The 26,119-nt window shown below is 36.5% G+C and overlaps 1 protein-coding gene across 2 annotated transcripts in view; it reads right to left on the reverse strand.

The window, feature by feature from the left end:
* LMBR1 (limb development membrane protein 1) overlaps window positions 1-26,119 on the reverse strand; it is a 69,818-nt gene that overhangs the window by 6,735 nt on the left and 36,964 nt on the right. For both annotated transcript variants that reach the window (XM_050708980.1, XM_050708981.1), the window contains 10 exons: window positions 16,989-17,117; window positions 16,443-16,511; window positions 14,022-14,086; window positions 12,797-12,869; window positions 6,701-6,781; window positions 5,632-5,708; window positions 5,320-5,397; window positions 4,455-4,528; window positions 4,127-4,217; window positions 2,650-2,716 (listed from right to left, as the gene is read on the reverse strand). In XM_050708980.1, coding sequence (XP_050564937.1) covers window positions 2,650-2,716; window positions 4,127-4,217; window positions 4,455-4,528; window positions 5,320-5,397; window positions 5,632-5,708; window positions 6,701-6,781; window positions 12,797-12,869; window positions 14,022-14,086; window positions 16,443-16,511; window positions 16,989-17,117 — 804 coding nt within the window. The remainder of the gene's footprint in view (window positions 1-2,649; window positions 2,717-4,126; window positions 4,218-4,454; window positions 4,529-5,319; window positions 5,398-5,631; window positions 5,709-6,700; window positions 6,782-12,796; window positions 12,870-14,021; window positions 14,087-16,442; window positions 16,512-16,988; window positions 17,118-26,119) is intronic.

Here is a 26,119-nt window from a genome sequence, read left to right on the forward strand (position 1 = left end):
TTTTACTCAGGCTGCAGAGCTACAGGAAAACTGAGAACATCAAGTTTGAATGTACAGGCTTTGGATCTTTAAAGGGAAAGAAACAAAACAGGTAGAGCACTGCATAATAAGTCTATTTGCAAAAGAGAAAATACCCCTTGACACAAAGGGGTTTGGAAGAATAGCTAGCAATGTTGCAGGAGTTGCAAGGATAAACAAAAATTAAGCCTGACACTTCTGTGACATAAGTTACATTCATTTTCCTCCTATAAAAAAAGGTCAGTGCTCATCAGAAAAAAAATCTGACAGTACCTTTTTGTACATTTGTGAGAGAAAAGGGTTAAACTTTTGTGACTTTCCTACAGAATAAGAATCTACACAGCCCGTAGAGAAAACAGTTCCCAAGACTGCAATATGGAAAACTCAGAACAGAAAACTACGTCTCTAGTGGACACATGTCCAAGAACGTTCATCATAATTTACCAAACAATACACTACAGAATTGCTTAGGTTTAAAAAAAATCAGGTTAAAAAAAAAGAACTGTTCAAGTTAAAAAAAAAAAAAGAAATACTATATTTTTGACCTGTTGTTACAAATGAGTTTCATATCACTTTGTATTCAACCATGATAAGAGAAGAATTCCAGGAAAACTTTTATATATCAGAAAACTCAATTCTGTTTCCAGTTCCTTGCTTCTATGTTTCTGGCTATTAAGCGCCCTGTTCCCAATTTGTTTCCTAGTGTTTAGCAACATGGTGCTGGTAGGAAATAAGTTTCAAGCGGGACTACCAAAAGGCTGAAGAGTTCTGGATAAAATGAGTGAACTTATCCTGGAGTTCTAAAAGAGTGAAAGATTACAGACATCCACCACCTACACGACAGTGCTATATAACATAGAAATACCAGAATTTTTTTTACATCTTTAAAGCTTGAAAAAGGTCAGTACTTGTACTAGATAACTTCTGCTATTTTACTTTTCCTATAATGATAAACTCTAGCCTTTTCTCCATAGCCTAGAAACTTGCTTTTTTAATGATGTGAAAAGACTATGAGTCTGCTTAACATATTTCTTTCTTTTCATCTATTCAGTCCCACAGGGCAGTAGCATGTAGAGCAACACATGTTGATATTTCTGCAAAGCACCACATGACTCACTGTACTCTAATACACTCTATTAATCCTGTTTGGACAGCTGTGTCTGTGCATTTGTTAGCTGTGTGTTAATTGTTCCATCTTTTTTCTTCTTTTATTTATCTCTATGGCAAACTATCCAGGAATTTCATTTGTTGGCTTTTTTTTTTTAAAGCAAGTTTTACCATTAATCTGTTTCCTATGAGACAACAATGCACCCAGCATGTATACGTTCTTCCACTGAAACCATTTATTATCAACTGTTAATCTCACAGACCATTAACAATGATTTTTTTTAAACAAATGATCAGTATTTGTCCACTATCTTACTGCATTAATGTTATAATTCTATTTTAAGACACTAAGTTTTTGATATAGTATCTTGTTCAATGCTAGCACTGTTTTATTAAGATCTTAAATTGGCTATATTCTAAAACTGCATTCTTAAGACGTTTTGCTACAGATTTTTAAAATGTGAGCTCTAGAACATGTGTTTTAGGATTCAGCTTTCCAAAATATATTACATTACAGTCATTCACTTGTTAATCACGTCAAGTTTTTTTTTGTTATAAAAATGATTTAGTAAATAAGAGTCATCTGGAGATACACAACACAAAAACATACAACATGGCTTACTGGAAAATACTAGCTACTCTCAATTTGACAGCACTCTGGTTGAAAAGAATCAACTACAAAACTGTTGGGTATACATTAGTAGTCAGTGAGCCTAAGCTTGAACTCCTAAACTTCTACTTATGACACACAGCCTGAGGTAAAGCTTTTTGTTAATTTTTTTTTTTAATTTTGCTAATTAAATTCACATTAGCTGCAAGTATCTTGCACTACCTTAAATATGTACATTTATGTACTTAGTAATACCCTTTCAGTCTAACTTCAAGAATTCAAGTTGAATATTAACCAATTAAACAATTTTGTCAAGATACAAAACGTCGTGTCTTTCTAACTGGCTAAAATAGTTTTTTACTTCAAGTGCTACTGCCAGTTCTTAACAAAATCAGAATTATTTCGATTCTACTACGTTGGATTCCTACTTTTTCTATTTGAAGACTGAAGGAACACAGGATGGGAGCAGAACTTACAGAAAATCAAAGTGAAAACCAGGCTACTTTCTTGACAAAAGTCATTAAGAAGTCACTGTTTAAAAAAAACACGCATTTCCACTTATGTCAAGTTTTATAGCTAAAATGTATTTTTTTTCCGTAAAACCTAACTGCAATTTGACAGTGAACATGAAAGTATTTTATACTGCCCTAAACGCACAGTCTCTCTATCTATTCATCTCACAATCTCCTCTTTCAAGTTTAAAATCTGACCTGCCTTTTTAAAAAACAGTTTGCTAGAAAACATGTTTTTTTTTTTAAAAAATGTATGTTCTGCAGTTTCATACACAGCCCATGTGTATGGCCACAAACACAGGTGACAATAAGCTACAGCTACAGGTTGTTCCTTTTTAAAAAACTCAATTATTAAGTGTCCTTTATTATGATATTCTATATTATGCTGTACAATTCACTTACCCAGTGTTCTTGACATCACTGGCAAAGCAGAGCTCAGCACCAAGATAGAGACACAGTTTCCAATTATCTGTTTGAAATGAGAAACGGTGTTTATATTACAAATGGAATTGTTAAAAAAAGAAAAACCGGTCAAGATCAAGAAAAAAATCCTTAAAGTATCATTGCTCAAAATAAACCTTAGGTATTTCACAATAACATACTGTTAGTCTTGCTTACTTCTGTCACACTTCTCCATATGGTTTTACACAACTGAAGATCATCCAAGAGTTTAAAAAATCAAATATGTAATCGCTTACTTTTAATCAAAGTATTAAGTATGGCTGGATTCAAAATAATTCAAAATTAGCATGTTGCAAAGCATCAACTGTTTATTTAATTCCTGCAAACTTTTTATAAAACAGCTATTCCATGAGCTTAGAATAGATGACTGATACATCAGCTTAAGCTTTGTATGCAACTGCTTAGGATTAGCATTATTAAAAAAATTACAACAAAGAGCTTCCTTTCAACTGAATGCCTGTTGACTACTTTAAATAGCATGAAAAAAATCTCAGCTGTTAGATATTATAAAGGCTTCACAAAAACTAGAGTAAAGAGTAATTGAAACTTCTTTCTCTCACAAGGGATCACTTTCTTCAGCTCTAATTCTATCAGAATTCAAAAGAAAAAATAAAACTTCTTAAAAGTACATAGATATTTATTCATTCAATATTTATTAATAGTACGCTACTCCTGGTGTACTGTAAACAAACTATACAAGGCATTAATAACATTTCAACTCCCTAATCTACTATACCCATTCTATGTGTTTACCTACTTTCTCACTTCCAATAATATATGGTTAAAAAAATACTTTTTTTTTCTATTTCTTCAAGTGAAACATTGAATAAATAATTAAATTCAACATCCGTTCCTTGGTTACTGATCACCTCCCCTTGTCAGCTGTGGGAATATTTTTCCAAAAAACTAAGCACGTTCCTTAGCATTAGGTTATTCTGAAGCCAATGCTAAATTGTAAAAAGTAAAATTAGCCTCAAACTACAAAATGTTGCTGAATAGACCTCCTCAGTCTTAGTTTAATTATTCAAATTTGAATTACTTTGTCTGTATTACATCTAGCAACCAAGTTCTTCAGATTTCAAACAAGCTCCCTGAAGTACAGTTAGCACAATCAAAGTTACTCATTAGCAATACGTTTCCTTTGAAAAAAGTTCTTTCACTAGCTTTTCTATAGCTAGTTAACAAGCTCTGCTATTCCCAGCTTTTTACAAGTGAATGGATGCCATCCAAACTAAACAGAGCACATCCTTTTTCCCACTCATTCAGCATTTTGAAAATCTTCCAGTTTGTGTTTACGCAGCTTACAAACAAATACTGATCACTGCAAATGAGCCATTCAGGGCAATTACTGAAAGAGTCAGGTTGTCTTGGGTGGCAAGAGAGAGGAGGGGGCCATCACCACCAGACTTCACCTTACCTTTGTCATAGTTGTGTCATCCTTCCTGGGAGTGAAATTTTCAAAAAAACGAAGGCTGTAGAAGCCGACGACAGAGGACACCATAAGATAGCTGTGAGAATCAAGGAAAAAGCAACCTCCAAAGAATGCATGCTTCACTCAAGTTCTCAGCAGTCTCAAAGTCTTAAGAACCAGAGGGGGGAGAAATAAACAAAATGAAAAAACACTTCGAGTGCTTGAGAAGGACAGACCTCTCTCTTCTTTCCAAGCAAGTGTCTTAGTAAATTACCAGTGTCCCACAAAACTAGACAGAATACCTGTTAACAGACAATTTTTGAAGAAAGGATACAAAATCAAAATGATTTCAAGTGCTGCTCCCACAAAACCAAATGTGGATAGGGATGCATTTCCTATTCCAGGACCCTAGAAGGAGAAAAATATTTTGCATAATCTAATAAGGTTCATGCAACAAGCATAAAGTTAACCTTTACAAGTACCAAAAAGACTTCCTAGATGAAATAAAGCTTTTACTTAATTATTTAAGGATCATCCTGATGTAAGACTTGTAGCTTATAATATCTCTTCCCATTTTATCAGCTTGCTTCCAAACTTGAGTGAAATGTACTAAGGCAGAAGTTAAAATACGCATTTTATACATATTCCTTCGCTTTGGAAACTAAAATAAGAGATCTCAGAAGACTAGCTATTTGCAATGCCACAGAGTGGTCATCACCACTAATCAGCTTTTACAGCTACACAAGCTCATACAGAGCTATAGTCAGGTAAAAGCATTACCAAATTAATAAAAATTCCCTTGTGATTAAAGACACTATTACTCAATGTGCTGTTCTTTACTTTCTTAAAGTTTGCTATGCTTTATCATAAAGGAAGAAAATGTTCGCGTTTTGAAAGAGGAACACAAAAAAAGGTTTTTCATATTGCTTTTTAATACATTTATTTTCTTAAATTGAATATCGCTAAATAGTGTTAAAAGTAAAACACGCACAATGCAAAACTCCAGATTAGTTATTTACTTGACTGAATTACTGTAAAGATTCTGGGCTGATTTTATTAAGAAGTCATTACAACGAGACGTAATAAATGCTTATGCAGGACTGAAAGAGAAACAAAAGTCAAGTTCTAACTTGAACTTCTCTAAGGGCTCCAAAGCATTACTAGCATTATAAAAATTATGTAAGAGAAGTTTACTTTACCCCTGATCCTTTTGGCATTGCAGTCTCATCAACCAACAGGTAAAGAATGTTGAAAGCAACTAACAGGACTGAGATGGACTGTAAAGAACGAGAAATAGTCTCATTATTTAAAAGTATTCCACATTTGAACAATAGAAGTACATAGCATTACCTGACTTCGTAATGTTAAGTAAGTTCTACTAAAATGATCAAGGGAGTATTGAGTTTATTGCTTAAAGACATCACTCAAAAATTTTAAAAGTACACCCCCAAACGACTGAAGAATTCCCCATACTGCTTTCTTTAAAAAAAAAAAAAGGCAAAAATTCTTACCGTCTCAATCAGCAGCAATATCATAACAGCTGGATAAACTAAATTTCTTTCCCAGGCAGAAGCTTTTTTCCGCCGTTCTGTTCAGAACAGAAATACAATACCATAGATCAAGTTTAGAGTAAAACAAGTAACAATTATTTACATACCCATAAACTCATTATAAACTGTAGATAACAAAGCAATATTATTGTGGATCAACACCAACCAGTTCATAAAAATATCTATTCTGAGGAGCTGTACAAAGCATTCAAAAAAAAAAAAGCCTCTATAGAGAAAGAATGGGGGGACATACAGAAGAAAGTTTTTCTTATTTAAAGGCATGTTTCACCATAATCCACCATAATTATCCAATGAATATTGCAATATAAAAGACAGAATAGAATTTGTTTATATATATATTAATATAACCTAAAGGGAAAAAAAGAGGAATTTCAAATATTTAAGCATTTACTTCTTGTGACATAAATGAAGACAGACAAGACTAACATATTGGACATCACTAGAGTGTCTAAAAAGATAACCCAGCAACTTCTTACTACCATCTTCACTTTTGCACATAATACACTAACAAATGCAAAATACTCCAAGCCTTTGAATAAGTAGGGAGATTCCTGTTGAGTAGCTGCCATTATGAGAAGTGTCACAAAAAGACATAAAAAGTGCCAAGAATTTTCCTGTTCAACAATTTGACTTTATGAGAAATAATTCAAAACCAAAGAGACAGAAAAGTAATGTCTTAGACTATCCCAAATAATCATAAATACAGCATGACATAAAAAGACTGTGCTACTGATCTCCATGCCAAGAAGTGTCACAACTTCTCAAAAATTATGTTAAAAGTAAGATTTAAATCCAACTCCCTATTTAAAGTATGTTTGTTAGGTGAGGGGCAATGATTCCATATGATGCACTTGTAGAAACTATAATAGTTTGAAAGGTCTGAGAATGTACATGTTTGGTTAGAAACAATTGGGATGAATCAAGCAACTGTTAAAAACTGAATATAGTATCTTAAGGTCATTTATTAAATTGCAATCCGCATGAAACAGTATGAAAAAAAATATATTACCTAGATTTGTTTTCTTGCTTTTCACTTTTTCAAGCTCTTGTTCCAACTCTACTGTCTGGTATTCAACTGTGGAAGATGTACCTTTTAAAACACAAGAAATTTTGTTTTGGATGGGACTAACTACAGTGCTGGAAGACATACTGTGAAAATCCATGTTTAGGACACAACACATTAACATTTATGGCTTTAAAGTGCAGGGTTTTTTTTGTTTTTGTTTTTCTGAGATTTTTCAAACTCTTCTTCAAAAACCGGTTATGGTGTGGCAGCCTGACACTGAATGGCTTGAATGTGTCATCCTTTTGTCTCCATATGACTCATATCAAGAAGCAAAGAATCTCTGGATGCCCTTCAAGGGCATTATTATTTAGCACCTTAATGAGAGAATGTACCTTTTCCTCCAAACTAAGTAAGCTGGTGACTGGACCTCCAGTTTCAAGTGTGTCCCTCTTTTTCCCTTTCCTCAGTCTTCTATACTCAGCCTGCTCTGTTTCCGTGCTGCTAACCTGCTCGTTGCAGTACCTTCTGCTCTTACCTTCATTTAGCCACCAGCCAGTTTGCCAGCTTCAGTCAGCCTCTCTGTGCTGCAGAGCTCCCTCTGACAACCACAGCTGGATCCTCCTCACAACCACCCACGAGACCACATTACAGAATCACAGAATCATAGGGGTTGGAAGGGACCTCCAGAGATCATTGGGTCCAACACCCCTGCCAAAGTAGGTTCCCTAGAACAGGTTGCCCAGGTAGGCGTCCAGATGGGCCTTGAATACCTCCAGAGAAGGAGACTCCACAACCTTCCTGGGCAGCCTGTTCCTGTGAATTCTTTGACTCTTTTAGTTTACATGATAACTCCTCAAACTCTCTCTTCCATGCCAGCTGAAAATTGGCAGCTGTAATATTAGTTCTAGGCAGAAAACAAGCAAGGCAGAGAAGTTGCTCATCAACTCTTCCTCCTCTCCCTCCACCACGACTAAGGAGCCCAGCCCATTTCCCTCTGCATCCTCTTCTCTTCAACCTCCAAGTTTCTTTCAACCAGCCAACCTTTCCAGCACAGGCACACTTTGGTTTCTCTCCTTTACTCCAGTTCCTCTTCAAACACTGCTCAGCATTCCAGCAACAATACAACATAGAAATGCTGACGAGAGATCTGCTCTTTCAGCTCTCGTCATTTCTACTTCAGCTTTTTCTCTCTGCAATCACACCCTGGAAATACACTCCCTGGGCTAAATCCGAAACACCCTCTACTCATCTTTCTCTCATTCACATGCCTTTAATTTCTCAATAGTCTCACCTGATAGTAAGTAGAGTGCTCATATATTTCCTGCCTATTCCAGACCAATCTCATTCTGCCAAAACACTGTGGCAGTTCAAGGTCTTAATAACCCCAAAGTTATTAAGTTATCTTCCTTCTTGATTTACACTGACACCCTGCTGCTTGTTGGCCATTCCCTACCCTTGGCCTCGCCTTTGATTGCAGGCTAACCCATAATAACAATGTTGCAGACTTTTTTTTTTAAACACTAATAAATTTCTATGAGACTAATAGTCTTGTCCAGGCTTTTATCTCATATCTTGATCATTTGCCTACAAAAACTAAATAGCACTTAGGCTGCTGGCACGCTAACACTACTTTATGGTCCAGTCTCATTATTTCCTTATTTTCTGTTGTCTGTTGATCCACTTAGCAATCTCAGTACAAGATAACAAGGTAAATTGCTCATCCCATCCAGCCCCCACATATATTCTTGCAGCATCCAACAGAGTGAAGTCCTACATGAAAACCAAGGTAAACAAATACGTCTCTTGGAATTTTTTTTGGAAACTTTTACTCTCTATTTCAGAGTATATTATTTTTCAATGCAGTCAAATTTTCAACCAGGCATACACATCTTTCAAAAAAACTGGGGGGGTGGATTTAATTGCATGCTTCTTTCACACACATTTTTGCATATAATAAGTTTCCTCTGTGTTATGCCTGCACTTATCTTTCATATCAGTGACATAAAACATATGCAGTAATATTTACAGTGGCTTCAAATATATAAACATCTCAAATCCCAGAATTAACCAGAAAGATCTACAAATTCACTTAAACTGGAGTACCTGCAGTGATTGTCAATTTCTCAATGTATTTTAAATGAGTAATCAAAATGTGTATTTTTTTAGAACAAAGTTTTGTTTTTAAACAAGTCTCTTTATCATTATAAAAATAAGCTGATGCATTCCTTCCACAAAAAGCCTATAACAGCTATTTTATGGAATGACTAATTACTATGAAGTGAATAAAAAGGACAGTTTATAGAGTTCAGTGGAAACAGTCTCAAGAATTTTAATGGAAGCAGTTAAAATAAGAAAACTTAAGTTAACATCTGACGTTTTCTTCTCCATAATTGATTTAGGGGTCTCTGGGGAAAAACTTCATTCAAGATATATGCGTTTTTTTCCCCTTGGATATAAGAATTCAGAGCTCAAGATTGATATCCATGGGAGTCTTTCCAGCAGAGTCAATGAAATCACATTAGATGCCTAAAGAGACACTTCCGTACACGTTCTGAATCATATCTAAGTGCTGTTGTGGTTCCTCCTTAAAATTAGTAGCAAACAGGTTGCTATACAAAAGAATATTTTATGAGAGGGGAAAGCAAAGTTTCAGATCAGTCAAAAGAGTATTTGAAAAGGATGCAGCTAAATTCTTAAAAGCTCTATACCATTAGCTTTATTTCAAACATGCACAAAGTTCAATGTCAGCGCTGTCTAGCCAATAAATCAAATTGGTAGACGAGACTTGTTTGGACTAGCAATGAAAAGTTAGAAGGGATTCTCCGAGAAAGCCACAAAGCAGCTCATTTAAGGTCAATTTAACGGTATTATTCTGTTTTTCTTCCAGCCCCGACATAAGATTTCAGTACCTCAAAGGAAATTGTAAGAGTATCTATTTGCATTCCCCCTAGGTGATTGGCAGTTCAACACCAATTAGTTCAAAATTACACTGTTACTAGCGTGCAATAAAAACAACACCTTTCATCTTTCTTACATAGGTAAGGATACCTTCAGAGCCAATAACTTTGATCAAGTAAGTATTTTTGATCCTACCCCACCCGTCTCTTTGGATTCAGGAAAACTAATAGCTGAAGGCAACTTTTTTCTTTTAATATAAAAAAGTCCCAGCTTTATTCTTTGACTGTAGGAGTGCTGTGGGTACTGAAATATAATATACTGGAAACAAACATTTTCCAGAAGCCCAGTATCTCTTCAACAGATAAAAATACTATGGTAGATAACATGATCAAACTTCCCCCTCCCTCCTCCTCCAATTTTCACTTATATACTAGAAACATCTGAGAAGGAAGAAAATTTAGTTTCCACAAAGAAAACATGAAGTTTCCCAGTTAGAGTTAGGTTGAAATATGAGGAGGTTTAAAGAAAATTCTATCAACTGCACCACAGCCACAGTAGTTACATCTGTACTAATAAAGGGCACAGCTCACACAGCTAAACTCTTTCCCTCCTCCAAAAGCAGAGGTTTTCCCCAGCCAATTCAGCAGGGACAGCGATTCATGGCAATACCTTGCTCTGTCCAGGCACTGTCTGAGGCAACATCAACTGGGACTGGCCACAGCAATGTTAGGAGCGTGATAGCAGTTAATCCACTGAGAAATAATCAGCACTGATTATCACCAAGCATTGCCTAAGGTTGTGATCTGGTCCTCATTAGTTCTAATAAAATACAAACTCTTTGGTTATGCGTATAAATGGAGTATATATTTTAAAACACATCACTGCTAAGTTGTCCAGCAGGCTTACTTAAGCACATATATTTCCACTGACTACTGCAGGAAAGTTGCAGCAGCCATGGCATAGGAAGTCTGTAGCCTAACATCGTATCTGATATAGCACCATAACACACAAATGTGTAAGTAAGTTAAACATCAAATTATTCCGCCTAACATCACAGCACTACATTAATTAATGTAGTTAGCACATATTTGTATTTGTACACATTTAAAGAAAGAATCAGTAAACAGGATAAGCTTGAGTCTTCATAGTTCTGGCAAAAATGGTATTTATTTTTCTGGTATAATTTGTATGTCCTGATTTCTGGCAGAGAGGATGAAGCTCTCCAGTCTTGCCACATAAATGAGAACCATACTTAAAATTACGTAAATAATTACTCACAAAAATCTTGCAGAATATCTTCTTGTGCATACAACATTCCCTTCCACCTACATGCTATTTCCAAGTTAAGCTAAAAAGCAGATAAAAATCTGATTGAAGTCTATTAATTTTCTCTGTATACCAAACCAGAGGGTTTTGAGCAGCCCGTCAGATAGCAGTGCCGATGTCATTCCCTCAGCACGTGAAACAGAAGAACTCAGTTCCCTCTTCCAAGAAGAGGGAAGCCCCACATCTTTCACCTCTCAAGAGAGGGATGGTGAGCTCTATGGAATTTGGCTAGGTTGCAGTTCTGCTTATGTTAAATTCTTAACAATCCACTGAAAAAGAATCCAGTCTTTCAGCTGATGCAGGTGACTGCCTTAACTACACGTCCTAAATCCAGATCCAATGAATAGACTTCTACTAGGTCCATCTCACAAGTGATATTATTAAACTGCAACATAGACACCTACATAGAAAAACAATAGACAATCATCTAAACTACATTCTCCACCTGACCAGCAGAAACCACTTTGCACTACGCCCAATAGACACTTGAATAGCTATTTGTCCATTTTCTGTATCGCTTTTCCTCATACATAAGCACCATCACCATGACAACAGAAAATATTCAGTAACAAATACTTTACAGTTGCTAGCTAACATCAAACACATAAAACAATTATAATTACCCCATCACAGCTTCAAAGGTGTTCACTCCACACACCTTTTTGCATATTTGTATGTGTATATGCATATACATACATATATATACACACACGCATGTCAGTATGAAAAAACCTAGAGCTTCCAAAATAGCAAAGGTGAGCATTGCTTTTAAACTGGGAACCATGCCTGATTTTAGCATAGAAGCCACTACTCCACCACCAAGTTTAAATGCTGGAGCAAAGACCACGATCTCCTGTTATGAAAGATACTTTCTCTGACCAATTTTTACCAGAGACTTATTGAGAAGTGAAAGAAGAAAGACTGAGATATGACTGAAAAGAGGAAGGCAGGAAACAAAGAAAATTAAGGCTAAAATAAGTCATACGCATTCCAGAGAAGATAACAATGGATGGAAGTCGTGACATGAATAATCTTTGTTTTACCAACCAGAAGAAATAGTATAAATTGTAGATAAATGATTTACCCATGCAGTTAACAGCACTTTAGAAGACAATTTGTACAACAGGATTTCTAGATTTGAAGAGAGAGAATTTACATGTTTTCCACAACTGGCATCTTCTATGCTGCAATATTCTTTATCTTAGAAACTAAAGCTTAATACTGCTTTTAAAATACTTCAAAAGAAGAACACCTTGTAAAGAACCGCTGAATTGTAATGCTAAGTACAAAAAGCCTAAAACACTTACATAATACGTTCATTGTAATTATTCATTAATGGAGGCACAACAATTAAATTTACCCTGTAGCTCCTAGAATATAAAGAACCGCTCTGATACTTAAAATTTAAGCTAACAAGTCATTATACCATCATTGAATCAGAAAAAGTCCTCCAAATATACAAAATTCATCATTCAGGACATTGAGCCTCTTCCTAATAGAGTACGTTCACTGCTTTTCAGGCAAGGCTAGAATACCGTCAACATTTAGCAAACCGAACTATTTTACAGTGAGGGTGGTGGGTTTGGTCAACTACTCAGTTTGGATTCTCAGTCTCAGAATATTCTCAGCATTAGAACTGATGAACATGTTAAAAACAAAGTGCACACAGGTCAATCTTGTACACAGTAAGCAACCAAATGTAAGCTTGTAATGATTGTTACATATGAAAACCTTGAACTCTGCTGTTCCGAGAGAATATTTATATGACATTATATTTATAACATTAAGGTCAATACACATCACTACTCGAAATACTGTATTTGAAGCAGAATTTATATTTACTGTACTGTAACTATTGTATTTGAACAAGCGTACCATTGAGCTTCCTCTGAATTGCTTCTTCCTCTAAAGTGATGATATACATCTGTTCATCTAAGTCTTCAAGGATCTGTATTTGGAAACAGAAAAACGACCTAAGCATCAACAGAAAGTCGCTTACCTTTTTGATCTACATGGGTTTGTTTTGTTCGAATAACCTTTATATTTAAATATATATTCTGCAATTTCATAATGTTGATACAAAAAAAATGCCATAGGAGATTATTCCATTATGTTACAGTTCTGTTTCTTCGCTGCAACCAAACTTTCTGTTAAGTTCTTATTTCAGGTTAAAACTCTTATATTCAATCTCAGCCTAAAGAAGCTATTTGGGGAACAGGGGAGCGACAGTACATCTAACCTATGTTCAGGTCATTTTATATTGTGGCAGGGAGAAGATAAGTAACCTGTTGATCTTCACATTCAATTTAATTTAAACAAAACTAATTGCAGACTTTGAAAGAGTAAATTAAAAAAACTCATATGCCAATATTTCAAGCAAAAAAAAAAGTTGCTAGTGGAAGTTAAAAGCAAAATACATGAAGCCTACCTACCTTACTGTCAGGCAATTTGAATTTAAAGCTTATAAATAGCAAAAGACTGGTACATATTTTCTTTGTATTTTTGGGATTGACTTGACTAATGACAAGGAATGCAAGATCTAAACACACCCGAATTTTAGTAAATACAAACTAGGAAATATGACACCAAGGTCACTGGGGGATTTGCATACTGTACAAACTTTCCATTCCCTCACACATTCAGCACAATTACAATATATTATCTATGCTTAAAAGGTTCTTACAGGTGCCAACTACCTGCAGGCAAAGCCAATTTCACTAATTTAAGTACACCCCTAGGTACTTTTCTTGCCATCCAGCCTTAGTTTGGTCTTATACCCTTAACTCCTAAACTCGGAGCAAAAACCACACCTTTCAGGCATTTGCAAAACAAAGTAGGCAATACGGGCAACTAATATTAACTCTAATAGTGGCTGTACAGCCTGGTAAGCCAGAGAAAGTCTACACTATTAAAAAATTGAAAAAAGCAGGCTTTTGTGCTATAAGACAAAATTGAAAACAAGTATATAAATATTGACTATACAAAATCAGATGAACAAAAGAGAATTGTGTAGAAGTACAACTGTTCTATAAGAAAACACTTTAATGCCACTGTACCATCTAACAGATGGCACACAAGGACAGATTTGTGTAACACTTACTGTTGGCTTCACCAGCAACTGACCCATTACTGTAAACATCCGCGAAAGTCCCACCGGCGTGCATACTGCAGAGGAAGGAAGATTACGCAAAACAGTGATTTCTAAGTCAAAGGCTGATTTTTCTTTGCAAGTACAGCGTTTGTGTTACATTCCACATAAAGCTAGGTACAGTTCTGAAAAGAACAGAGAACTTCAAACTCCAACCTGAACTTTAAAACTTATTGCTATTATTCAATTTCAAACAAGACGAGCATCTCTCCAAGAGCATAGCTGATTTTTTTTTGTCATCAGGGAACACCATATAAACAAATATCTTACACTTGCTTACATAATTATTTATTCAAAGCATGTGGCACCAGAGGCTATGTCTATATTAGCACGTTCAGCAGTGCCAGGAAACATTCCTGGGCACTAAGACTTGATTGTCTACACAAGTAAATTGCTACAGCTATCCCCGGTGTGATTTTGCCCTGGGCCAGTTAGCACTTTCCCCAGAAATTCCCAGGTGTAGTTCTGGAGCTCACACAGTCCAGGAACCATTATCACAAGGTAACGTGCACACAGCCACCTTCTGGAAACTGGAGGACCATGGACGTGGATGGAATGGCACTGCTTGGCCACAGTGCTGGTGAACATTTCTGACATTTAATCTGCTAGCACAGGTGTAGCTGTAAGGTCAAGAGATCATGAAACTACCTTGCTGTAAAAGTTCGCTGTAATTTCAGTTGGCAGTAGGCTCAGCTACCAGATTTTAAGCTGCTTTCTTTTTTATGAAGTAACAGATTGCCCTTTTGATAGTAGCCTTGATGGTTTCCAGGTATGGTGCACATATGCTTGCTGGGAGAATGGATTAGACTCTGATCTTTCACTAATAATTTATTATCAACGGTTTAGGGAGAACAGCCTTCAAATACTGAAGCATGTAGGAGATGGAAGGGATTTGTAACAGCATGGATAAGGATATATTTACAGTTTATATGATCATAAAGTAGTGCTGTTAAATAAGACAAGAAGCAGCAAACGGAAGACTTTAGTGAGGATTATGTTCATTTTTATCAATGAGTGTTTCACTATGGCTACTGCACATTACAGGAAAAATACAGAATAGAAAAGTATTGATAAAGACTACCTTTAGCTAGTCTTCCCTGACTACAGAGGGAGCCTGCAGGCAAAGGAGAGAAGGGAAGAGACAGTGCTGCAAGTCACCCCCTCAATAAACCTATCATCTACTTCCCAATACACTGCTTCAGCAATTAAGCCAACTGAAGATCTAATGAAGCTCTACCCCAGCACCTACCACTTTCCAACTGCTGTATGCTGCCCTTTCAGCTGCACGGGTAACAGCTTGGAGGGCTTTATATAACTTCAGTGATTTGGTTGTCTAAGTTAACAAATGACTGTTCTAAAATTGGCATTTGATCCCAATTACTGGGGTGAACTGCTACACAGTAGCCCCAGAGCACATGCTGAGTTTTCAGCTCTGCTGAAACCAACTGCAAGGCACACGTAGGAAGTCTGTACGCCAAGTTCCCCATTAGAAGGTTGAGCGACTGTTGTGAATCAGTCTCAAAGAGTCTAGGTGTTCATAAATGAGATGGTCAGAATTACTTTTTTTTTTTTTTTACTCCCCCCCCCCCCCCCCCTCCATTACTGTCAATTTAAGAATCTTCACATACAGAGAGCCTAAGGAGACTCAGCCAAGTTCTCCCAGTAACACCTTACATAAAACTAAGCAGATCAGTCTATGAAAATGCCTCAAACTACCATTGATCTCCATCCTTTATCCATAGTGACAGCCCTATAAATGCTAGCTGTAAACCTTTAAAAAGGTAGAAAGCAGGTGAAAACATGATGATCTAGAAAGTGAGATGTTGTGCCCCCCCCCCTTGGCTTTCTTTTTCTTTTTTTTTTTTTTTTTTTTTAAATAATTCAGGGGGCAGTGGAAGCATGAAACTATATGTGCAATTTTGGAGCCTCCCATTCCCCTAAACAGGGGCGAGGGAACTCTGGCTAGGACCAGTTGGAGTAAGTTTGTTGTTGTCGTTTCAAAAAAACACTGCATTTGTTTTGTATAAAACCATGTAACAGACCTCTGGACTGGCCAGATACCAGTTCCATGATTATGAACGTTAGCCATATTGTGTTCTCACTTCTGCCTTTACAGGAACATTTTTATTTAGAAAAAGGAGAAGGGTAGTTTACTAAACATAGGACAAACTAAGTATTCTATGAAAACGTAACGTAGCACTGGTTTACCAACTTCAGAATTCAAATGTAACAAGTTTATACTAAGATTTTAACTTATAAAAATATATAATTTTTTATATTCAACTTTCATAATGAAAAACAGTTTTCTTCAATCTTTAAAAAACAAACAGAAACATTCATCTTTTGGAAAAAAAAAATCATGGAAATACTTACACAGAAGTAACAAGCATCCCATCAGTGATATACAGGAATATAAATATGGGAGGTAGAATTCCCAGAGGTCTGCAAAGCACACATTAAGCACAGTCTTAGCTCATTATGAATAGACTACTTATGTCACAAATCCAACTGAATTAGCTTCTTTCCCTAAGCTTTCTTCTCCAGGATTGAAGAATTTCTATGTTTTGAAGTATAAAATAAGAATTACTCAGTTAATAAATATGCAGGCAACAAGATCTCCTAGCACTTTAGCTTGAAAAATATCTTCATCTTTTATTCCTATCCTGCTTAAATCACTTGCTTTTAACATATAGATACACAACATTTCATCCACAAGAGCAAAAACTGTCTCACCATGCTAGAAACTGACTTAATAAGCTTACTGAAGAGAAAAAAAAATGGTATGTATTAAATTAATACAACTTCTCAACCTGTGCAATACTCACAGCATTTACTGAAAGTACTTTTATTTGAAAACATCCATTTCCATAATTAAAACAAGACAAAGGCTTTTTTGTTTTGTTTTTTTAAATTCCATACCATACAGAGACTCCATACTGGCAGCATCATTGTCTATGAGAGCTGAAGCCACCCATACGATTCCAAGGATAAGCAGTGCAAGAAGTATAAGCATAACAAGGGTTTCCAAAATGCGTGCTCTGATCCCCTATGGGCAGAAGAGGGGAGAGAAAAAAAACACAGCAAAAAACTTTGAATCAGATATTTTCAAACATAAGAAAAATACAAATAAACAGCAGTTCCTTATGCCTAAATATATACCCATGTTTTATCGCATAGACAAAAGGATAACATGTAATGTACATTTAAAATACAGCCTTCCGCGTGCATAAAAAAAGGAAGTACTTATGGCTTTATAATGCCTGAGTTGCGTTTTTCCCCTTAAAAAGGCAGAAAGATGTTTTAAATTGCATATGCCTTACAGTTCTCATTAATCTCATTATTCCATAAAATATTCTTTATACCATATGATTTTGCCTGAGCATTTTTAAAAGATGGATTACTTTTCTAATACTTTCAGCAAAGAAAAGTGGATTAGCAAATTTTTATCTATGATTCCAATCAAGGGAATGGAAAGCCAATTATGGCAAATAGCCAAATAGCCCAGCAAGCATTAAACCCCGCGTAGGTACAATGCACCAATTTAGTTAAAATACATTCTTCAGCTGAAATTGCTTCTGCACCACTCCTCGCAGTCTACAGAGCCCTCAAGCGTATGGCCAGAGAACTGCTCCTGCTTGGCCTGCCCACACACCGCTGCAGCCGCATCCTGTAACTCCCAGATCTGCATGCGCCACGCTGAATCCAACTTCTCCCTTGCACCACACAAATCACAGGTCTACGAGGTTTTAATCACATTTTTCCTCATGAGCAAATGCTGTAATTACTCTAATAGCTGTGTTACATCTGCAAATCTAAATAAACCAAATAATACCAGAAGTCTTTAAGTATTGTTTTTTTAACTCTAATTTTAATCAATAGTGTGGTTGGGACACTTCCTTTAGATATCTTTACCCTTAACAGAATTGCTGTTCATATAACTCTTTTTCTTCAATTGTTATTATGTGTCTCCACAAACAAACCCAATCTCCTGTTTCTCACACAAGCTCACCCGAACCTGTGTATGTTCTACTTGAAAAAATCTACTTTAGAGTTCAAAGAAGGGAGCTTTACTTTACCCACTCTCATTACCCCTTCTCACACTGCTTAACAGAAGAGGGTAATAATCTTCACACAACATATCCACCAAAAATTAGGCTCCTGACACAACCACAGCATCCAACAATGAATGAAGATCTTAGACATCTCAACCGCGTGCATTTATCTTAACCGTGTGCGTTTATCTCCTATAATACACGAATTCCTCTCTGCCATCAGTCCCCTACAAAACAGCTGGCATGAAGGTAGCACGAAGGAAAAATCAAAGAGACCTTCACACAACTCCCCTGAAGGAGCATGTGGGCAGATCAAGCCAAACTCCATAAAGGCTCTCAAACACCAGATTTCAAACTAAAGGTAGTATGGATAAGATATGGATTTGGTCCTAGAATGTATTTTGTGTACAAAAAATACATTGCTTTGAGGTTATTAAAAATAATTTTTACAGTGCTCATAAATTAGCTTTGTCTTCTATGAGTTATTCTGAACGTAAGCATCTAAGCCAAATATATTTATTTGAAGATGAAAGATGAAGATGAGAGCCATATATTAAATACTAGAACTTAAGCAATAGGTTACCAGAAAACAAACGTATTACAGTCCAATCTTTGTGTTGTAGTCCCGTCCCCCGCCCCCCAAAAAAACCTCAAAGTTCTTACTGATTTTAAAAACAGCTTTGTAAAACAGCAATCTGAACTTAAGAGGTACCTAAAACTTGTCAAACCTACTGCATTTATCTACATCTGTCCTCCTTTCAGTACAGAGCATTGACACAGAGCCTTCGCTTTACAACAGAAGAAAGTCACAAGATTAGAAGAAAACCCAAAACATCCAAGGACACATGCATGCAGAGAGATCTGCTCCAAGCTTTACAAACAGCTCGACGAATCCTCTCCTTGGCAAAGGAAAACGTGATGCTATCTTCTGGGTTTCTGACAGCCTCAGCCACAAGAAGTGGACTCCTGACAATTTCCCTACCATGTGAACATAGGTCAGCCTCTGACCTCAAGTTTCACAGCAATGGCTTTTTCTGGGCAAACCTGGAAAATATTTTGTGTTATGTGGAGCCTGGAACATCGATTTCTCTTCCCGTGGATGGAGGAGCACAATTGTCAAAACAGAAAAGCAAGAATTATAATGTGATGAACACCACGGATAAATGCCTTTCTTCCATATTTACTGCAAGTGTCCTCTGAAGAGGAGCAAGATTAGGACAACACAAATAACACACTCAAGAGAGGGAGACGACCACAGCCAGTACTCAGAGGTAACCACTCCTTCTGGCTAAAAGGACTATTGGCACAAACTATAGAAAAAACAAGTTACCTGCGTAATGTTTCTTTCCCGTTAGCATTTTGTCGTCCATACTATGAATCCTAGAGTGACTTGGGTTGGAAGGGACCTTCAAGACCATCTAGTTCCAACCCCCCTGCCACGGGCAGGGATGCCACCCACTAGATCAGGTCTTTGATTAATTTTTGACCTCAGAAAATGAGATCAATCTGCTTCTGTTCTCACTAGATACACTTCTCTTCACATTTACATGATGCATCAACAGTACTGCAGCCTCATGTACACACTGAGAAGCACAACTGACAGTTCACTCCAAGTGCAAAGCAGATTTTATTTTTGTATCACAAACACGAGATACAAGATCCAAGAACTGATGATCAGTAAAAAAAAATACTTTGAGAAGCTTTAATGAAGTGAGTAGACAAACATTCTGTCATAGGCATAAATGAATACCTGGTAACTGCCCAGGACTTTTTATTTTTATTTTTGAAAAGATGCTTAAGGACATCAGTAAATACTCATTTATATGCCTGCAGGACTGTGCTATATTTACATACGCACACAGAAAATTCCTGGGGAAGTGAGCTATAGATACTTGGCACTTTTTTTTTTTTTGCTGACAGTAGGTTTGTTTGTTCTGGTGTTTTTTCTTGCATAATTTTCCTCAAAAAATTAAAGTTTGCACATTAAAATTAGTAACATCACTAATTTAAGAGCTGGACCAAACGCTGTACTACTGACTGAGAACAGAGGAAAAAGAGGTAGATACAAGCAAGAAACACGTAACATTTCATTTTTATTTCAAAGAAAGCAAAATTATGCAAACCAACCTTGAAATTCACTGCTGAATTTTTTGATTTTGTGAGCAAAGACCCCCCCCACTGACTTTTTCATTCTGGCCTCACATTTCTTCTTTGAGTCATTTCACTTGCCTTCTCTCCCACAGTCCCATTATATTCCTCAGCTTTCTTAGACAAGCAAAATGTCATGGCACATCTTTGTGGCACAGAACATATTGCCACTCCTGCCTCACATAATACTTGTTGCACTTTTTGAATCTATTTACTCCCCATTTTTCTTTGTGGGAAATGGGACATGAGGCTTAGAGTCCGACATCTTCAAAAACAGCAGCAAACACATCTAAAACTGGAGATTTCAAACCAGCTTGTAAGAGGGCATTTGTTGTTCATGTTCAAGACAGATACAATGATGTAGACAGAGTGCAGAGTTAACAAATGAGTACAATATGGAAACACGTAGCTTAGGTATGCAGGACCACTTCAAATTAACATTCCAACTAAGCAAGGAAAAGCTCAAGTCATACAGTGCTAAATCTGAATGTCAAAAAAAGTGACTGCATTTGTCACTTTTTGTTGGCAAGTGACAAGTTGGAAAAGTCCTTTGATTTCTCGTTGGTGTGCAACTGGAAACCATGGAAACCTTTATCACAGAAATGAAGGAGGCAACCTGCAAGCAAGCTGTGCACGCACATGTATATGTACTCGCAAGTACTGGGTACGTAAGGGAGGGAGGTGCAATAGTCATCTTGGACTTCAGGCTTTTCCAGTTCAATTGTTGAACTGGGAGAGCACTTATCATCACTGCTTAACATTCCCATGGAAGCTAAACTGATAACAAGAAAGAAGAATGGGAAAATAGTTCATATTTTTAACTTTGCGTATTGTTTTTAAGAAGGAAAATGAAGTTGTCCAAGTCTTCACCTGGTCTTCGTTTCCTAACAGTCCTGACAGGTAGGTAGGAATGAGGAAAGTACACATTAAAAAATCAACCATCTTTGTATCAGGTTTTTCAGAAAGATGTTCTATTGCAACTTTGAAACCCTGCAGTACTTCTATTAGCACGCACATTTTAAGGCGGTCAAATCTTTTGCTTTCTCTTAGCTAGTTAGCTGCTGGGAAGCTGGTTAAGTTGGAGAGGCAACAACAAAAGATTTTATCAAGTTTTTTTTTAACAGTTAAAAATATCAGATGTTGAAAAGAAAAACCACAGGATACATAAAAATGCAATTGTGCTTGACGTAATGAAATGGGGAACGGAGATAAATGTTAAGGTGGTGGTGGATTTCCTACATTCACTGCTATATACTAAGTGTATTGTTGTGACTTCAGCTTCCATTTGTGGGCACAAAGAGGAGCGGGAAAGAAAGAAGACCTATGAAAAAATACATTCCTTTTACTAAAAAGCTCTAATCCTAGGCTTTACACTATATGAAAAACGATTTGCCAGTCAGAAAGAGTAGAAAAACTAAGTTATTAACTGAGATACACACACACAAGTCCCAAAAAGGAAATGGATGAAACAACACACACTCCCTGAAGATCTCGAAAAACAAGCATGATGTGAACGGAATTGATTTATTATGGAGAAATTATAGAGAAGGGGCTCAGAAGGCATCCTCGCTTTTGTAGGGGTTGGTCTTGCACACCAGGGATCTGGAGAGAATAGGTAAGGCTATATAAAATGTTAAAAGGAGGAAGATGAACTGGAAGTGAAGTACAGAAGCAAAAGGGAAAGGGACAGCTATAACGTGAGTTAAAAGAATGCACTGGAAGTATTGGGAAGGAGAACCTATCTCTAGTCTTCAATTTGTGCATAATTTCTTCTGTAGGCCCAAAAATGAGAGGAACATTGTTCCCAACATGGACTCATCCACTTAGCGCCATCCTTTAGGAACTGTAAACCACAATTTTAGCAAAATAAATGTTATTTTTGTTAGACAGTAATTTTAGTTTTGGTAGACCAATTTTGAAGTCTTTTTCCATGAAGGTATCTGACAAAAGATCAGCTGTCACTGCTTCCAACACTACAAGCACGCGATGATCTTTGATAATTGCTGAACAGGAAATCAAAACACATCAAACAGCTCGCTATTTCCTCAAGTTTCAGATCATCCATAAAGCAAAACAAACAGGCTTCTGAAGGTAAATTACCTGCACAGTTCCCTGTTGTCAGGAAAGCAGAAGCTTGGCATCATGGAGGCCAACTTGACGCAAAAAATCTTTTTTGGACGGAGGATGGAAAACAATGTGGTCAACAAAAACTTCAGAAACTAATTACTATAATCTGATAGATACTACGATTAAACTGTTTATTAAGACAATTGGGGAATTAAGACAATTGGGAAAAAAGACTGGCAGATGATACCCTCTAGCCCCACACCCCTTTATTTTTTCCAACTTCAAAGAAAGTTTCCCAGTCTAGACTCAACAGCTCACCTACACTTTTACTCACAGCACATTTTCAAAATTCATCCAGTTCTTTAAAGCATGCACTTAACCAAGTGAAATATTTTGTTAAAGAAAAGATGTCCAAAACATCAATCCCAGCAGCCTGGAACTTGCCAGAAGCCTAGTAATATCTGTCATCTTCTGTGTACACTAACGAGGGAAAAAAAACAAAACCAAAAGATGAACAAAAAAAGCATTTGAAGCTTCCAAGGCATGCCGACAAATAAAAGCTATCCTAAGAACACATTCTAAGGATCCTGCGGTTTGTAAAGCCTTGGAGATGTCTGACTCTCAGGCTTCTTTAAAAATCAATTGCTGAGACATTCAGAAGTTTTTACAGATTGCTTAATCCTGAGCTACTTACACTGCCTGTAGCAGTGGGCCTAAGGGCTCATGTTTCCAGAAATGCTGTATTTTAGCAAGAAAGGTTAATTAAGTGGTCTGTATTTTTTTTTTTATTTTATTTTTTAAACTCTGAAGGGCACCTTCAGAATCTTGCCACGTTGCCTTCATTCTGGATAATAAATAACCAAAATGTGTTAAAAACAGCACATGGTCTAAAAAGTGAATTCTTCTGTAAAGCCAGCTGAAGCACAAATAGCAACAACAGTTCTGAAGGGGTGACAGATATCATACAAGAAAGGTAAAACATACAATTACTAAGAAAAAAATTCCCCAATAAATTTGTAATAAATGGGATTATGATTATGCAATTGAAACACATTAGGACCTGTTTTACATTGTGTGTGTTTACATGTAACACCTAGAGCTTGGGTTTTACTTTATAAGAGAATGTGTTTGGTCATAGTTTCTTGCAGCTTCTTAATAAAGAAAAGTGAGATTTCTTGATAGCTGACACAGTAGATTTTTTATTTCTATTTTATAACTATTTTGTATTGTTACATTTATATCATCCAAAATAGTTCATCATTAAGTTAGCATAAGTAACAAGAGAAGACCTTGCTCTGCACACTGATTGTCCAAAAGGTTTCAGGTGTTTTGCCTAACTAGCAATTAGCACAGGGATCTTTCATGACCACAATGAACCACAGGGACAGGGCATGTGCAAGAAACTTGCTGAGTGCTCCCCTCTCTATTTAAGTCACACACAAAATCTGGAAAAGCTCAAAAGGACATCTCTGATGACTGTCATTCTTGCAAAGCTAGGATAAAACATATACCATATGGCCAGGGAACACACTGGTTTGCCTTCCAAGCGATGGCACAACCCTGTGCCAGCAACTCGCAAGCTGCTACATTTTGGGAAAAGATCATATAAATGATAGCAATCGAGACATTACTTGCTCATTTTTGATCTTCCAGTTGTGATTAGGAACACATTTTTCAATAGTTTAAGCATTAATTTATAAAATAAAGATTTCAGAATGCTTGTACAGATAATATACACCAAGAGTTGTGTTTTAACACCAATGAATGAGCAGAAGAGCTTCCAAAACATCATTTTCACTTTCCATAAAAGCCAAAACTGCTAGTAAAACCAAAGAACTACAGCCCCACCTCAAGTAAAAACTTTTCTTCACTGGAACACTTCTTGGCTATAGTAATTTTGATGAACAAACTACTACCTATAGATCCTATAAGATCTATATATATCCCTATATATATATATATATATCCCTATATATATATAGGATCTACCTATAGATCCTATAAGATGGACATTTTTGGAACTACATTACACATACATAGCATTACATGGATTTTGGGTAGTTCTACACCATAATTTGTTTGCAAATTTTACAGAGGAAAAAGGCAATTATCAACGAAGTACAAATTACAATGTGTTACACACAAGAACAAAGAGTCCTAACAATGTTTCTATGGTGCTGAAAACTTAAACACAGTTCTGCTTGGACATCTTGACCTCTTGCAAGGTAGGTAAACATTACTTTTTACACTATGCCCTGAGCTATAGGGAAAGCCTGGGAAACATTTCTGCAATCATGGCACACTTAAAATACACATGAAGCCTATTGTTTTCATATGACAAAAAGGAGTCTCAGTATTCTTAAGATTTGCTTAGTGAGACACTGACTGCAACAAACACGCATGCTAGCATCTGGAAAAAATAAACAGAAGTACTAAAAAAGTAGAATTACAGAAGGTATTGGATTGGAAATGTTATATATTGAAGTCTGCTATCTTTTTAGCACCTGATACCCTCTTCTCCCAGTTTGCAAGCACTAGAAAAGACATCAACTTAAAGCATTCTAATCATTTCTACAGTTAGAAACTACACTTTGAATAACCTTTGCTCTGACATATTCAAGATAGTGCCAAAATGCATTTCTTTGTAAGTAAAGAAGAGGCATTCTCCAACAGGTATCAAGGAAACACAAACTAAATTTAGCATACTGATATTTAGCTAACAAATTATTGAATCAAAACCAGCCAATGCCTCAGAACCCTCACAGAACAAACTAAACATTTTTGATCAAGAAATAATACATCCAGGCAACAGATTGAAGCAACAGCAAAAACGTTTCCATGCCCATGCAAGAATTAAAGACTAAATAGCACTGACCATATCTCCTCCACACTGCCTCTTCCCTTTACATTGAAACTTTCTGGCCTGAAGGCACTTGAAAACCAAGATGAACACACCTCTTTCACAACACGAGTATATTTTAAAGCTTGTATTTACTTTCTATTCATTACAAGCCTTACAATTTCATATTCACAAAACATTCCCAGCAAGTTCCAGCTGATTTCTGCCAGTATCTTTTCCCAAATGATTTCAGCAGCTACCACTCAATGGTTATTGTTCAGTGAAAGAGGTAACTGAAATCATTTTACTCTATAGAATAGTTATACGGTATAATTAACAAAATCCAAAAAATTAAGATGACAGAATAGGAGAGAGAAAAACAAAGTGAAAATTAAAGAAACTTGATGGAAAAAGAAATTAAGTCTTTGGGTACCGGCTATAAACATGAAGCAAGAAGTACAGGAACTACACGTGCCGAATTGGAAACGAAGGACTAAACTTGCATAACAAGAGGTCACCAAAAAGATGTCTGTTTAGTAGACTGGTAGAGCTGACATCTCTCCAGAATGCAGCACACCCACTGGAGTACCAAAGAACACCTATACCCTCTTCTCCAGGGCCCCAGAAGGCTGCCCTAACCACTGTGTTACCATATGTTCTGGGTTCCATACCCATCCAGTCTTCTTGTTGACATGATTGCATGCAAATAACTTGCTGAAATAGCCTAAGAACCAACACGAGCTCCCAGCAGATTCACATCCTAACTATAAGGATGGAAAACCATTCTTTCTCACCTTTTTTTTTACCCCCTGGGATCTATTGAACTATCCAAGACAAGACAAACTCCAGTAAGGATGATAACATGAGTCATCTGCTGCCTGTGGAGTTGTTTCAAATGCACAGGTTCAAACTATTTTAGGAAAGAGCACACACCTGACTCTTCC

The sequence above is a fragment of the Cygnus atratus genome, chromosome 2 (assembly GCF_013377495.2).
Source record: "Cygnus atratus isolate AKBS03 ecotype Queensland, Australia chromosome 2, CAtr_DNAZoo_HiC_assembly, whole genome shotgun sequence".
Taxonomy (NCBI): domain Eukaryota; kingdom Metazoa; phylum Chordata; class Aves; order Anseriformes; family Anatidae; genus Cygnus; species Cygnus atratus.